Source organism: Vulpes lagopus, chromosome 3, assembly GCF_018345385.1.
Source record: "Vulpes lagopus strain Blue_001 chromosome 3, ASM1834538v1, whole genome shotgun sequence".
Taxonomy (NCBI): Eukaryota; Metazoa; Chordata; class Mammalia; order Carnivora; family Canidae; genus Vulpes; species Vulpes lagopus.
Genome location: NC_054826.1, coordinates 44,533,613 through 44,548,174, shown reverse-complemented (window position 1 = coordinate 44,548,174; position 14,562 = coordinate 44,533,613). Strand labels below are relative to the sequence as shown.

General features: G+C 41.3%; 1 protein-coding gene across 22 annotated transcripts in view; it reads right to left on the bottom strand.

Moving 5' to 3' along the window:
- TENM2 (teneurin transmembrane protein 2) overlaps positions 1-14,562 on the bottom strand; it is a 3,550,639-nt gene that overhangs the window by 364,787 nt on the left and 3,171,290 nt on the right. For 19 of the 22 annotated variants that reach the window (XM_041750467.1, XM_041750468.1, XM_041750477.1 and 16 more), the window contains one exon: positions 7,086-7,295. The exons of the other annotated variants lie outside the window; for them this stretch is intronic. In XM_041750467.1, the coding sequence (XP_041606401.1) occupies positions 7,086-7,295 (210 nt within the window). The remainder of the gene's footprint in view (positions 1-7,085; positions 7,296-14,562) is intronic. 22 annotated transcript variants of the gene reach the window in all.

Below are 14,562 nucleotides of genomic sequence, written 5' to 3'. Positions count from 1 at the left end.
ACTGTTAAGAGGTGGCATATAGCTCCTATTCTCTGAGCTTGCCCAGGACATCTTTTTGTATGTACTAAGGAGCAGGGACAGAGATGGAGAGGTAGAATGTACACAATGCTTATCGACCTTGGGAATTTTGTCAATAGCAAGATTATTTGCTGAAGAGGAGCAGTTCTGTGTCATATGTCACTTCTATGCTGCGCATCTCCAAAGGAATTACCTGTCCATCTCGCCTATGTGCTCATTTGCACAATGGTACAGAACAGTGGTCCCAACCCTAGCGGACGGAAATTGCTAGACCTTCAATCAAAAAATGTGTCAGTGTTGCAAGAAGGCACACATGAAAAAAAATAAGGTCTGATCTCTGTTTGCTAGACTCCTGATGCCAGTTACTAGTGTCAGGAGAGTCCTGAGAACCATCACTTCCCAATTCTCAGGGTGGGAAACATTGTTTCAGAGGATAGGGTGAGTTTCCAGGAGCCCATAAAGCTGGAGACTTTATGCTTTTTCCGCTTGCTGCTGGGATTGCTTTCAACATTCCCTACAAAGTGTTACAGGGCCCCAGATCTCATTTCTCCACTTCCACAGGAAAAGTGCAAGCTTTGCATGACTGTGTAGGCCTGTTCTGTCAGTGGCCTAGAGGGTGGGGTGAAATCCACACTGTCTGGGAAGAGGGTTTGGGGGGGCTGTAGCTGGGACCACCTGGTCAAGCTGGACACAAGGAATTTACAAACAGAATGTTAGGACAAAAATGGAAGCTTAGAGACATTTTGGGCCAAAGGCCAAGCTTGAAAGATAGGAAAGCAGAAGCAAAGGATAACTGAATAACTTGCCAAAGACCAAGCTGTGAAACAGAGACAACTTCTACTTTAGAGATTCCCCATTATATTCACGCTTCCCAAACTTATCAGATCAGACGAATCACTTCAAGAATCCCTGCCATGAAATCATAGTTCTTCAGCCCCTCTGGAATTTACTGAGCCAAAGTCTAAGGGAATAGGTGGGGCTTTGTGTGCTTTTCAAGCAGAGAAGGTGAAGAGTATTTTGTGAAGCTATATGTTTTTTCAACCTTTTAAAAACTGTAACATGCCCCTTAATATAATGTTTTCAGTGCATTCTGTGTATTTCAAGAGGCTACACAAAGATTTTAGAGGATAACATTTAACAATGGGGTACGGTAAAAAGTCTCTGAAATTAGGAAGATTGTATTTGAAACACAGGTCCTTCATTTTCCAGCTTTGTGATCTGGGCAAGTTACTTAACTTCTCTGTGCTACAATTGTTTCATCCATAAAATGAGTATGATAGCAAGACCTTACTGCATTGGGATGTGGTGGGGAAAGATAAAAGTCAACGAAGGAAGGTATATAAAGTGCTTAGCATAACAGCTAACATGAAGGGAGGCAAAGGTTCTCCGGTGGGGAGCCAAACCCTGTGTGGGTATGCATTTGGGGCAAGAGCAGGTGCCGTCTCTGTGACCTCCACAGCCTTGAGACAGCATCCTGGACTTAACTTCACTGCCCAGTGGCCTGAGAACTCCTCCGGAGGAGTAGCAGCCAGGGCCAACCGCTACCTGGGCACCCATGTTCAGGGAGCTCTGAACATCTGGTTGAGGGCAGAGTTTGGAACCAAGAGGCTCATGCACAGAACAAATTCAATGTGATAAAGGGAATGATGTTGGGACTTGATTTCCTGTCCCTAAAATCATGAGTTAAGGAAGAAATTTTTCCCAGATAGGCGAAGCTTCTCTGGTCAGCAGTCCCACCAGTTTCTTTGCACTGGCCTTGCCACTACTCTTCATGGTGCACCTGATGAGGCTCTTTTGAAAACTTCTCACCTACAAACGGACACAGTATGACACAAAATATGTATATTGAATATATTTTTGTAAAATACATGTATTTCCCCATGCTGGGACATTCTGATCTGCCCGTCCTTCCTTAAATTATCCATTCCCCCCATCGTACATGATTAAAAGGAGTAAATTAATAGAATGAAGGGAGTTGCTAAAGATATTGGTTAACTAGTTTATTTAATAAATATTGAGCATCTACCATGAACGTAAGATCAGAACCCCTGCAGTGGAGGTCTCTGCAGGAGGGAGAGAAGTTGAGAGAGCAAAACCTACAGAGAAGAGAAGCTGGTGTTTAAATGCGGTACATCAGGAGAGGTGGCACAAACACCTCACAGTGTACAATGACTTTTAAAAAATGAGTCAGTATTATCAGCACAGTACAATCATCTATGTGTATAGTGATTGCTGTGAGCTCTTCAAAAAACCCAAAACTAAGTTAAATTGCAGCAAGCATAGCTGCTTAATAAAGCGAGATAATTTAGAATATACTAGAGGAAAAAAATTTCCCCAAAATATATAAGGGGAAGAATTTTCATTAACTTAAAACAATTCTGAGGACCCTCTTCTTGCTTGTCCCAAATCCAGCCCCATGGATGATGGGCGGGCCCCAATGAGTGAGGCTGTCCTGGAAAGGTGTGCTTTAATTTTCATCAGAGAATAGAAATTCTTACATATCTATAACTGTCAAGATGAATTGGTAACCTAGAAAATCTGTTTTTAGAGGTTTTTTTGGCTTTTTGTTTTGTTTTGTTTTTAGAGTTCTGACTATAACCTCAAAGTCAGTTAATTCCTATAAAAATTTAGTTATGAGCAATGAATATATGGTCCACTGTCAATGAGAATGCAGGATATATGGCCTCTTAGTAAAACCACGGTTTATCCATGGATTAAGTCAAATTTTATCCCTGGGCTGTGCAATGTTTGGATATTTGTACAATTGCCTTTTAACTGAAAGTGTTTTCTATGGCTTATGTGGAGGGCATTTTCAAGAAATTTTGATAGGAAATTCTTTAGCATATGTATTATGACATGTCACTGAGAATTCAGTTATCTGAGATGCACACATTAGCTCTTTTAAAATAAGTTTCTTTCTGGCCTCCCTCAGAGGACTCATAGAATTTCCCTGAAGCAGTTGATTTATTTTTATCATGGATATTATGCATTTTATCTTATCTGTGTTACCCTTTTTGCTTTGGTTTCTAGGAAGCTCAGAATCAAATTTTCTGTGTATCTTAAATAATGGAACAGGACTTTATATACGAATTTATATGTATGTTTCCCGCTCTGTTTATTTTTTTCCCTTCACCCTTATTCTATCATCTATAATTATAGTTTTCTAGTTAGAGAAATCCGTTCTAAGCTGTCACACATCATGGGGGAGATGTAAGAAAAGGAATGAATGGCTGGTTGGCTGAATAAATGAATAAATCAAGGAAGATTTTGCTTTATGATGCTGAATATAAGACAATCATTAAGTTAAGTAAGCAACTGAATTCTTGGACCACTCAAGGAAACCTGAAGCTTGCTAATTCTGATGTACTATTTTTGTTTATAATTAACTAAGACATTGCTTTTTTTTTTTTTTTGACATTGCTTTTTTAAAAAGGGCTCAGGGCACCTTTAATGCACTCAGTGACAAACAGAGACTCTCCAACTGGGACAGCTCCTTTGCCACACAGGGCCAACTGAGAGGGGTCCTGGCAGAGGCATCCTGATTACATTTCTCCTCTGTAGTCTGATGTCACTAATGAGAGTTCCAAACCCTTTATTTAGACTTAAAAAAAAAAACCCCTAAACTCAACCATTTCTGAGAGGGGAGGTGAGCCAATGTTTTTAGATTATAATGTGGCTGCACATATATTTTCTGCCTCGTGTGCTGATAGCAAACTGCAAACCCTATCCTGATTTGGAAGGCTGTCTTGTTCCTCCATCTGCAGGAGCCTCCATTATGCTGCTGCTGGGATCCAGATTTTTTTCCAGATGAGTTGTTTCATAGGATTTGAAATTATGCTTCTGTATACAAGAAACATCTCTGGAACTATCCCACCCTGGCAGAAGGTCAGAACATGGGATGAGCCACTTGCCAGAGCTCAGCTATCTGGAAGAAAATGCTTGGAGGGAAAGGAAGACACCACCCTTCGAAGCATCTAACTAGCTGTACCTGGATAACTGCTGGATTGGCATAGATTGAAGGTTAGAGCAGTTCGGCTTCAGAGGTGCTGAGGTTTTAGTACCGTCCACTAAAGAATGCACTGTAGTCACAGAAAATACTGACAGTCAAGTCATAAAGGTGAAGTTTTGTTGTTGCCTTGAGGATGTTTTCATGTTGTCAAAACATTTTAGGTGTTTAGTTTATGTCCAAGTTGTCTCTTTAGAACATAGGCTCTTTGGGCAGGCAATGTGAGTACTGACTCTCCTTAGTGATGGGCTTCAGTAATGTCAAGTATTAACAGCAACAATAAGAGGATAGCTGCAAATAAATTTTTTACTGTCGTGTATGGGGCTGAGCATGCTGGAAGAGGTTTCATTTCCCCCAAAAGAGACAAAGATCAAACTACTACCAGGTCTTCAGAACACAAGGTCACTGACAAATGACCAACTTAAAAAAATTCTGTGCAATTAACCAGCTAAACATAACACAACGAATCACATGGTCATTTTGTTTGTGCCAGGACACCTACAGAAAAACCCAGCCCCTTTCATCAAATTCAATTCAGGACACCCAGGCACGCAGCTCTGTATTTCGCATCTTCTGTGTCAAACTCTATTTTCAATCCTTTATGTCAAATTTAAATTCATGGCAACTGCATTCTGATCTTGATAGAATCCCCAATTCACCCTGGACCCCAAATCCATTCCATAAGACACACATCCACACACACAGATACACACACACACCCCTACCTAAGAGCACACATATTTGCACTTGATTTGTACTCACTTAGCTAAGTTAGAGTCAAGAATTTTGAATGACTGCCCATTAGCCAGAGCTTTAACAAGTTTTCAGATAAGCACCTGCTGAAAAAAAGGGTACTGCACAGTTGGGTCTTCACCCCTCAGGTGAATAAATCGTATCCACACAGCTCTAGTTCGGGATGAAAATGGACCCTCAAATGTTCTGCAGTATTTCCCCCTGTTACTGAAGCTTAAATTGCTATCAATCTTAAGTGAGCTGAACAAATAGATGTGAGTGATGAAAAATAGCTAAGTTTGACTCTGAACACAAAGATCTGTTGTGTCCACCAAAGTGAGGTCTCGATTAGGCAGAAAGCCAACAAAAACACCCTATCAACAACTTATAATCTGATACAATGTCAAAAAGAAAAGAAATCTCTCAGTGTTATCACTGAGAAAACATTCTGGATGGCCCTCAGATATGAACTGACCTCTCTTCTGGAAATCATCTTTGCTTGGCTATCCATATATGCATAAAAGGATATAGTTTTTAAAAGCTCATTTTCTCCCTAATAATTGTCTGTTTTTAAAAAGCTATCAGCAGGTGCACCTGATTTCAAAAGCCTCTTGTCCTTCATAATACAATATTCATCACGATTACATAGTATGAAATAAAAAGCAGCAAAACATAAGCGAGGATAGTTCAATTAAATGCAACATAATCTCTGCAGCAAAAAAAAAAAAATGGCTCTGTAGCTAAAATCAGGTTCCGATGAAAGAAAAAAGGGAATATATTTCCACATATTTTTAATTATATAGAATTTCCTCAAACATGATTTTTCATAATATATTCCATTAAGTTAACATCACATTTGAAGAAAGAGCATTTTCCGATTTCATTTTAAGCCTGATTTTGAGCAATTACAGTGTCATTGTTCCGCAGTAGAAAGGTTGAATTCATTTACTGTGTGGTTATGCTAGTTATGATTGATGTCTCTTCTCCAAATGATAAACCAATCACCCCAATGATGTAATGTCATTTTAAGAGTGCCATAATCACATTTCTCTCAAACTAGAAGCTCTGATGAGTTCTAATAAAGATTTATGGTAGATTAAAGGCCTTCATAATATCAACAATGGATTGCTCATTTGATGAGAGATTTGATTAGGTAATTTTTTTGAAAAAGAATACGAGTTTACTAAATATATCAGGCCTGGCTTTGAAGAAGGGCATGGGCCAACCTAAGTAGCAGTCCATCATTCCATCTTCAGAATGAATCATCTTCAATGTATTTGGGAGGTCCTCTCTAATTGTAGAGGTTGAGGCCAGTGGTGGTATATTTTCATGGGTGAAGCCAAAACACAATCTCATCAAGGTACACCCTTGGCATGGAAAGCTCTGTATTGCCTTTGATGGGAAATGCTAATGAACACCATGAGTGGTCAATTCAGAAGATAGCTCCAAAGCCATTGGATCAGGAGCAATTAATTTCTGCAAATGTCTGTCCTTGGCCATGGGTACTTAACCTTAGATATTTGCCCATTCCTGTGTTCATACGTTTTGTGACCATTTCACCAACAAGGCAGGTCAAAATAAGACATGATTATTGCTGAGTCTGGGACAATTTTACCTAAGACCTAGAAACTGGGAGCTGAGGCAGTAGCCACAAAATCCTCAAAAGAGTGAGAGAACCTTGCCGACCAGTCCCTTTGCTTTATGCAACTGAAAACCACAATGAGAACTAGGACTTAAGAGACACTATTTATCATGGTGCCATGTGATCAGCTTGTTAAATTCAAGTGAAGTGGCACATGCAGAGGGTTATAGGAGAGGTCACCCCCCCGAACACTTCAGACTTGGCAAGGCATTCGGTATTCATGTCAAGGGAACGCATTTTAATCACAAAATCATCTAAACAAGTAAGGAAGAAAAAGTCAGAAGCCAGCCATCAAAAAACAAGAGATCTGAAATGCACACAAATTGGGCATGTGAGGGTGTCGAGGGTCACTCGGCTATGACCAGAATTGTAGTAATACAAAATTCAATATTCCATTGTCTCTCTGCACTTCACCTTTGAGACCTGCACGCTCTCATGTGCAGCAGTGGGCAAATCCCTCCCAGTGAAGGAGGCGCAAGCCCTGTTAAGATAAGCAAAATCTCTTCAGTTACTGTGACCTTCAATAAATGTATCCTACAACTGCAATGCCACAAAGCGACAAGCGTGTTTCACCTGATGCTCCCCACACCACGTTCTCCTCAGCCCTCGTTTTGGGGCTGTCATTTCTCCAGACTCAAGAATGCCACACAGACAACAGCACGCATTCAGACACCACAGTTTCCTTACCACTGCTGGAGGCTTGCTGGGGCCCTGAGCATGCTCTGAGCAGGTATGAATTGGGGGAGAACTCCTCATCAGGGTTGGTGTCCATGATTTGATGGGAAGTGTTGCTGTCTAGCAATGGCATCTGGCAGCTAACTGGTGGAGGATTATGGGAACTAGGCAGCTGAGCAGATGGGAGGAGGCTAGACGAGGATGTAGGTGGAATGGGACGACCTGGGAAAGAGGACAGAGGGGTCAAAGGTCAGCAATGAGTGTCATGAGAGCATCCAGAGAAAGTCACATTGAAACCAGCTCACAATATAAATAACCAAAAAATAAAAGAAAGAAAGAAATGCTCCAGATGTATTTTTTCAAGTGGGTTGATGTTCCTCCAAATGTCCAAATTCATACTGTAGGAAGGTGCATATTTCACAAAATGGGCACGAGTGGAAATGTCCATCTATACAGCTGAAATGCAATCAGTCAGGGAAACATTCATTTCTTTCTATCTTCCCTGCCACTGCCCTACTATAATTCCGCATTGTCTCTCACTGAACTATCTTCATGCTGGTCTCCCTGCTTCCCCTCCTGCCATATATCCATCTACTCCCCACTGTCCACATCCCTTCTCCACAGCAGTCTGAATACTATTTTCAAGACAGAAATAGGTCTTAGCACTCTCCTGCTTGGCACCCTCCAATGGCTTCCCACTGTACATGGAAAGAAACTGAAACTCCTTATGATCACCTATGTGTTTTTCTTCCTCTGGCACAAGCTGCCTCTCCCACCTTGTTCCCGATAATGGCTCTAACCACTCTCCACTTGGCCCCCTATTCTCCAGCCAACGTGGCCATCTTTACTTCTGCTGCTTCAACATGCCGTACCCTTCTGTCTTCACAGTTCCTGTTCCCACTATGTGGAATATTCTCCCCACTTACCACATCACTGATACTCACAAGCCTACTCCTTCTGTTGAAACTTTCCCTGTTTGCCTTTTTCCAGGTTGCTCACCTATGCACTCTATCCTATTAGCCTGCTTAAATTTCTTCAGTCCTTATTACTATCTGAAGGTGGACATCTGTCTACATTATTCACCCCGTACCTCAAATTTCCTAATGAACAGCACCTTTTGAATGCATGAGCAAATAAACAACATAGACTCTAACCAAATTAATTAGTTTAGGGTAGAGGGAGAAAGAAGAATGTGCATCCTAAAGAATTGGCCAGTGGCCCCACTCTCTCCACCACTGTTTTGTTTTCATTTTTGTTTTGTTTTGCCTATGATGGGGTATTGCCTACAAAGCACAGCTACTCCAGGCCATGAGGAGAAGCAGCCAGCCTGGCAGGTGGTGGGCAGTAACTTAGAGCTGCCCTTAGGTCAAAAATTTCTCCTTCCACACAGAAGCCTCCTGCAACCTCTCTTTCACATGGCAGGGAGCTCCTGGCAGCCAAATTGCTGAGTGAAGATAATTGCTGTGTGTACTTTCACCCGATTCACCCTTACTTGTTGGGGTCCTTGCGATTGCTTGTCTGCTTGTTTGTTCATTTGGGAGGCTCAGAGAAATGAGCCAAGAGTAGCAGCCCATGGGATATGCCCTAAAGCTGGAAGTGTGGAAAGAAGGGTAAGGTGTTGAGAAAGCAAACTCAAGAATCCAGTTAGAGTTTCAACTCAGGCAGGAAGTATCTGAGTCCGAAGAAATGTGTTTTCCTGCTTTTAGATGTACTACATATGCAAATACATTTTCAGGCACTTCAAATGGATGCCATTTTTTCTTGCCACTTTTATAATTGCATCTCCTGATCTATTCCTCAGTGCATTAAGTGTCATTGATAGATCAATTTAATTCCATAAAATTTGAGTGCCTAATATACACTCTCCATTCAATACTGAGAATACCAAAATAAGCAAGACATCATTCTTACCCTCAGGGAGCTCACAGTCGAGTAGGGGAGGCAGAGAGGTAAGTACCTCATTTCAGTACCATGTAATAAAGAAGAGAGTGGCATGTAAGGACATGGTTCTGTGGAGGTAGAGAAGAGGACACTTGGTCTAGCCTAGGCAGGGAGATGTAGGGGGAGAGAATCCAACAAGCTTTCTTAGGGAAGTTGATGTCTGAGCAATCTTTGAAAGAAAAGGCGATGGGTAAGAGGAAACATGACAGACAGTAGCACAGAGCCACCAAGCCACTAGCCTGTTACTTTTTTGAGGATGGGAGTTGTAGAAAGAGACAGGGAATGAGACTCCTACAGCTCAAGTGTTAGGGGCTCCTGTCCAGTAACACAGCTGAAGAATCATCATCCCTAAAATAGAGCAATGGATAAATGGAATTTGGCTTGAAAGATTCAATTTATATCTAACAGTTTGGGAGCCCTGGGAGGCATGATGTTCTTGCCAAATGCTCCAGCAGAAGTAGCCTGAGCACGTCAGAGTTTCATCAGAATTAGGGCTAACATTTAATCCATATTTGTCCCATAACTCTCTCCCTACTAACTATCATCATTATTACTATTGTGACTGCTCATGTTTTGGGGCAATAACTATCTGGAACTCACGGTGTCAGCCTCTTTATATATACGATCTCTAAAAGGTTAGAATGATTATGATCTCCATTTTGTAAATGAGGAAACTGAGGCACAGAGCAGTAAAATTGCATAGTTAGCAAGTGACAGGGGCCAGGGGTCAAACTCAGATTTGCGTGTCCCAAAATCCACCCTCTAACTACTCCGCATGGTGTTTGCCCTGACAGCATGACGAAAAAAAAAAAAAAAAGAGGAAGACGTACAAGGAGAGGGGAGGGTTTATTTACAAATCATGTTTCCAGTTTCCCATCTCCCAGTCCCGAGGCACTCTCAAGATTTCAAGTAAGAAACATTTCTTTGAATAAATGGTTATTTATAGCAGTTATCATCTGGTAGAGTTCATAGCTTTTCATGTAATTTTGTTATGAAGTTCAAAGTGGCTCCTTCATAGCCGTGTTACTCTGTGCCTTCTTCAAGGCCCCTGAATGTAGAGGTGTCCTGACCAGGGCACGGTGGAGTCAGTGTTGACGTCCACTTAGCGGCGAGGCTTTGGTAGGAACAGATTTTAACTCACAATCAATAGGCTTTAATGTTTGTATTATTGAGGCATATCTGGAAATGCATGCTGAAGAACAAGAATGGCTGGAAGCCAATTTTTAAATTCCTTTGAGTGACTGAGGTGGAACTGAAGTTCAAGCGCAATTTTCCAGGAGCCTGATATGATAGTTGCTGTGAAATCACTCTTTACATGAACTTTTTGAAATTTTGTTCAGCATGAATTCATTTCATATAGTACAGACAGAACTGCTTTTTAATTTATACAAATACAGACAATGGAAGAGCAGTCATACCACAATCAAAGTGTGGGGGTTACTTCACCGTCCAGAAATACACATCACAGAATTGTCTGATTCCTGTTATTTCCCCCGCCCCCTTTAAATCCATGCTTCTGGTGGCTCCTTAAGCCACTTGTCGGTACCTACCATTACTTGGGAAATGTCTCAGTCCCTAGATCTGCCCCCAATCAAATTGTATGCTGTTCTCTGTTTGCTATGTCATTTGCTAATTTTGTTCACTTATGCTACATTTTTCCCCCGACTATTCCAACTGACAGAGACCATCTGCACAGACACAAACAGGTTCCAAAGTACAGGGGGAAAACGTTGGAACTTATACAGGCTCACTTTATAGACCATGATTTCTTACTGAAATACCTAGTGTGGGACAGGCATGTAACCAGGGGCTATGCACTTACCTGGTTCCTACTTTATGCACTACAGGGGCTCCCTGACCCCCAAACTATGTTTGAAGTTCTTCTTGGAATGTGTATAGAGTCCTCATCAAATATAAGGAAAACCAGTTTTAATTAATCTGTTAAAAAAGCAAGAGGAAACACGCAAAGGCAGCAATATGTCATTCATTAAACTCATATGGTCTTGTGTATGTGTGGGTGTGTATGTGTGTCTTTTCCAAGATCCCCATGTAAATCAAAGTCTAACTAATTATCTGTGTGATTGGATTCCCCCACAACCTTGAAAATGAAGACTAATTTAGATTTTACTAATTTATCTTTTTCTAAATGAGTAAAGATTTTACGATAGTTTCAACTCATGAAATGTTTCTGATTAAAAGACCTACAGCTGGACAAAGCAGTTTCCTTGCTAACTCTGATGGATTGGTGGTAGATGTTTGGAATGCTGTGTTCAGAAGGATTCTAGGGTGCCCTGGCCTCAGTAGGAAACAATGCCATGAGCAATTAGAAAAATCACAGACCAAGAGTGGAGGCAAGGCAATGGATGCTGAGTGCTTATCTGCCAGCCCTGCTGCAGGCCTTCATTCACCAACAGTTTCAGTCAAACCCGAAAACTTCATCCTACACCATCTGTGTTTGAAGTCAAATTCTTCTAATTTCCATTGTCTTCATTACAGCACCATTTTTCTCCTTAATCTGACCTGGATCCAACTTTAGTTCTCCAAGAAAGGGCCAAACTCTTCTTCCCATCCCCGAAGTGGTAAATGTCATCTGTGAAATTGCTGCTGCCCACATTTGTTAATATATTCACTAACCTATGATAGGGGGCATGGTGCAGATCGATTCTCCAAATTCACTTAAAACAACTGGTTCCTCTTTCATTCAAAATATTAATGGCAAGCAGATATTAAAATGTTCTGTGTAGATAATGCTTAATTTATCTATGTAGTGACAGGGTGTCAGGACTTTTGGTGAAGGAGAGAGATATGTTCAGGAGACAGTAAAAAAAAACAAAAAACAAAAACCCAAACCAACCAAACTAAAATCCAGTACCAGGAATGATCAAATCCAAAATAATAATTTCAAAGGCCAGATTACCACTTATAAATGAGGTCTTGCTTCGTGTTAAGAACTGAGCAGAGATTTTAATGTATTTTTCTCTTTTAGCTCTCATAACTTTTCTATGAACAAAGTATTATTATCATACCCATTTACAAGTGAAGAAACTGAGGCCTGGATGGGCTTACTTTCCTATCATTGCACTGGTAGCAAGTAGCAGAACTAGCTGGATTTGAATCCAGGCAATCTGACTCTGAAATTTAAGCCTTGAATGGTTCATTCTACTATTTTCACACCAGAAAAGGATAATTACTAAAAAATTAATGTGATATGAAATCCAAACTCATTGGTCTCCTTCTCGAATGTACCACTGAGGTCATCTTAGGGGAGGTAATTAACAATGGGCAGAATCAAGGCTCCTCCTACAAATAGCCACAGTGACCATTCAGGTCGAATAAAAGATTTGTGAGGAGAAAGCAATTCGTGAGCCAGAAACTGGGATTCCTCTGTGGTTTCATCAGTTCAGGAATTTAATAAAGACATTGTTTTGTGGGGTCACCTGGGTGGCTCAGTTGGTTAGGTGTCCAACCCCTGATTTCAGCTCAGGTCATGATCTCAGGGTTGTGAGTTCAAGTCCAGTGTTGGGCTCTACGCTGGGTGGGGAACTTACTTAAGATTCTCTCTCCCTCTGCCCCTCCCCACTCCATGTGGGCTCTCTCTCTCTCTCTCAAAAATAAAAAATAAAAAATAAAAAATAAAACCATAGCTTTTTGCATTAAAGTTGAGTATTGGAAAATAACTGTATTAGCATAGGCAAAACAGTTGGTTAGAGAATTCAAACGTGTCCTAATGATATTTTCCAATACTTTGTTTAATCAGATATCTGACTAATCATTTTCCTTCTCAAATGCTTGGGGTTTGTGAAGCCCCTGTTTTTGATGGGGTTAAAAAGTGAGGTACCTATTTGTGTAAACAGAAATAATTTTAATACCTGAGATATTACCTCCCTTTTGCTTGTAACCAATGAATTTTTTAGAAATAAGGGCCTACTTGCTTTTGAGTTCCTGAGAACATTTTTCAGGAAAATGATTCTTGAAGTTCTGCCTAGTTCTGCACACGGGCTTGTGAAGGGCTGTGAGGTGCAACATTCTTCAAGGTATAATGGGCCCCAGTGAAGTTCTGGGGCATGGTAGCCAAGCCTACCACCACAAAAGGCACAAGGCACCCTATGCCTGAGATTTAGCTGGACTCCTTGCCTACAGCTGAAGGGACATAGATGAAACCACTGCACATCTGTTCAGCCTACATTACATGCTAAGAATCCAACTCAGGGATTTTATGTATGCCCCCTCCTTTACTATCACAATACTGTCCGGAGACTCAGTGATATAAATAATACACCCAAGGGTCAGAACCAAGATGGGCACTCAGGTTAGTGAATTACCACCACTGTAGTGGGCTATTCCTAAGCCTGGAATTGCCTCACATGGCAATTCACCTATTAATTGGCTCCATCATCCAATTCATCCCATTCTTAATTTCTACCCCACCTCAAATGAAACCATGGGCTCCAATGGAGGAAATCTCTCATCTTCTGCAAGTGTTTATTTCTGCCGTCATGTCTGCAGCATTTCTCTGCACTGTGCAACCCATCCCTAACCTTGTAACCTACCTAATTGTTTCTGTCCTCCACAGCCCAAGTGAGAAATAGAGAGAGAGGCCTAGACTTTGAAGCCAGGCTAAGTGAGCTATGCTGTTTCCTGGGTGAGTTTGAGTGACCTACTTCATTCCTCTGGGCCTGTCTGTTAATAACAACACTGACTTTCTACATTGTTGTGAAGACTGGAGATAATATACATAGAGTCCCTAAAATTGCCCATAGTAGGTGCAAGAGCCTGGATGGAGCTAACGAGATTCACAGCTTATTGTTTCCATCTCATTCACAAGCACTTGCTGTGTGTGCTTGGCTGGACTATAGTTAGGGAGGCTCTGGGAGATGTTAAGGCTGGAACAATGCAGCCATCTGACCTCTCAAGGAATGGAGTCAGCAGAGAGAGGCAAGCAGAGATGTGAGAAGAGAGGAGAGTCATTCCTGATGGTGATGGTAGAGTACCTGGAACTAGCCGGGCCTGAAGCAGCATTGTCACTAAGCTTTTCAATATATGAACTAATTTATTCTCCACCCCACCTTTGTTTCATTGTTGTTGTGGTGGTGGTGGTAGTGCTGGTGGTGGTAGTTTTGTTTCTTAAGCCTACTTGAGTTTATTTTTGTCACTGAGAACCAAATGCATCCTGCCTAAAACTCATCATCAAGCCCAAGTGAGAAAATGACTTTGCCAGTGCCTCACAGTTATTGAGAATTGACAACAGATTCTATATTTCCCGTCTCCAGTATTGTAAGAATTTCATGTTCTGTAAGCTGACTTCCTTCCTTTTAAATCACAAGAAATCAAACCTGTGAGGTCCCAGAGAAACCACTTACAGTGGAAGGTATCTAGATTTATAAGAATATTGTGGGCACTAAAGAGGAGAGGAGAGATCCAAGTAGGTAGCTGTCTACTTGTTACCCATCAAGCATGTGCTACAGCAGCTGTTTGTCCTCAGCATTGGAGAAAAACTCAGATCGCCTCCTAGCTGGTGTGGGGCTTTACATACACTGCATTGATCTTG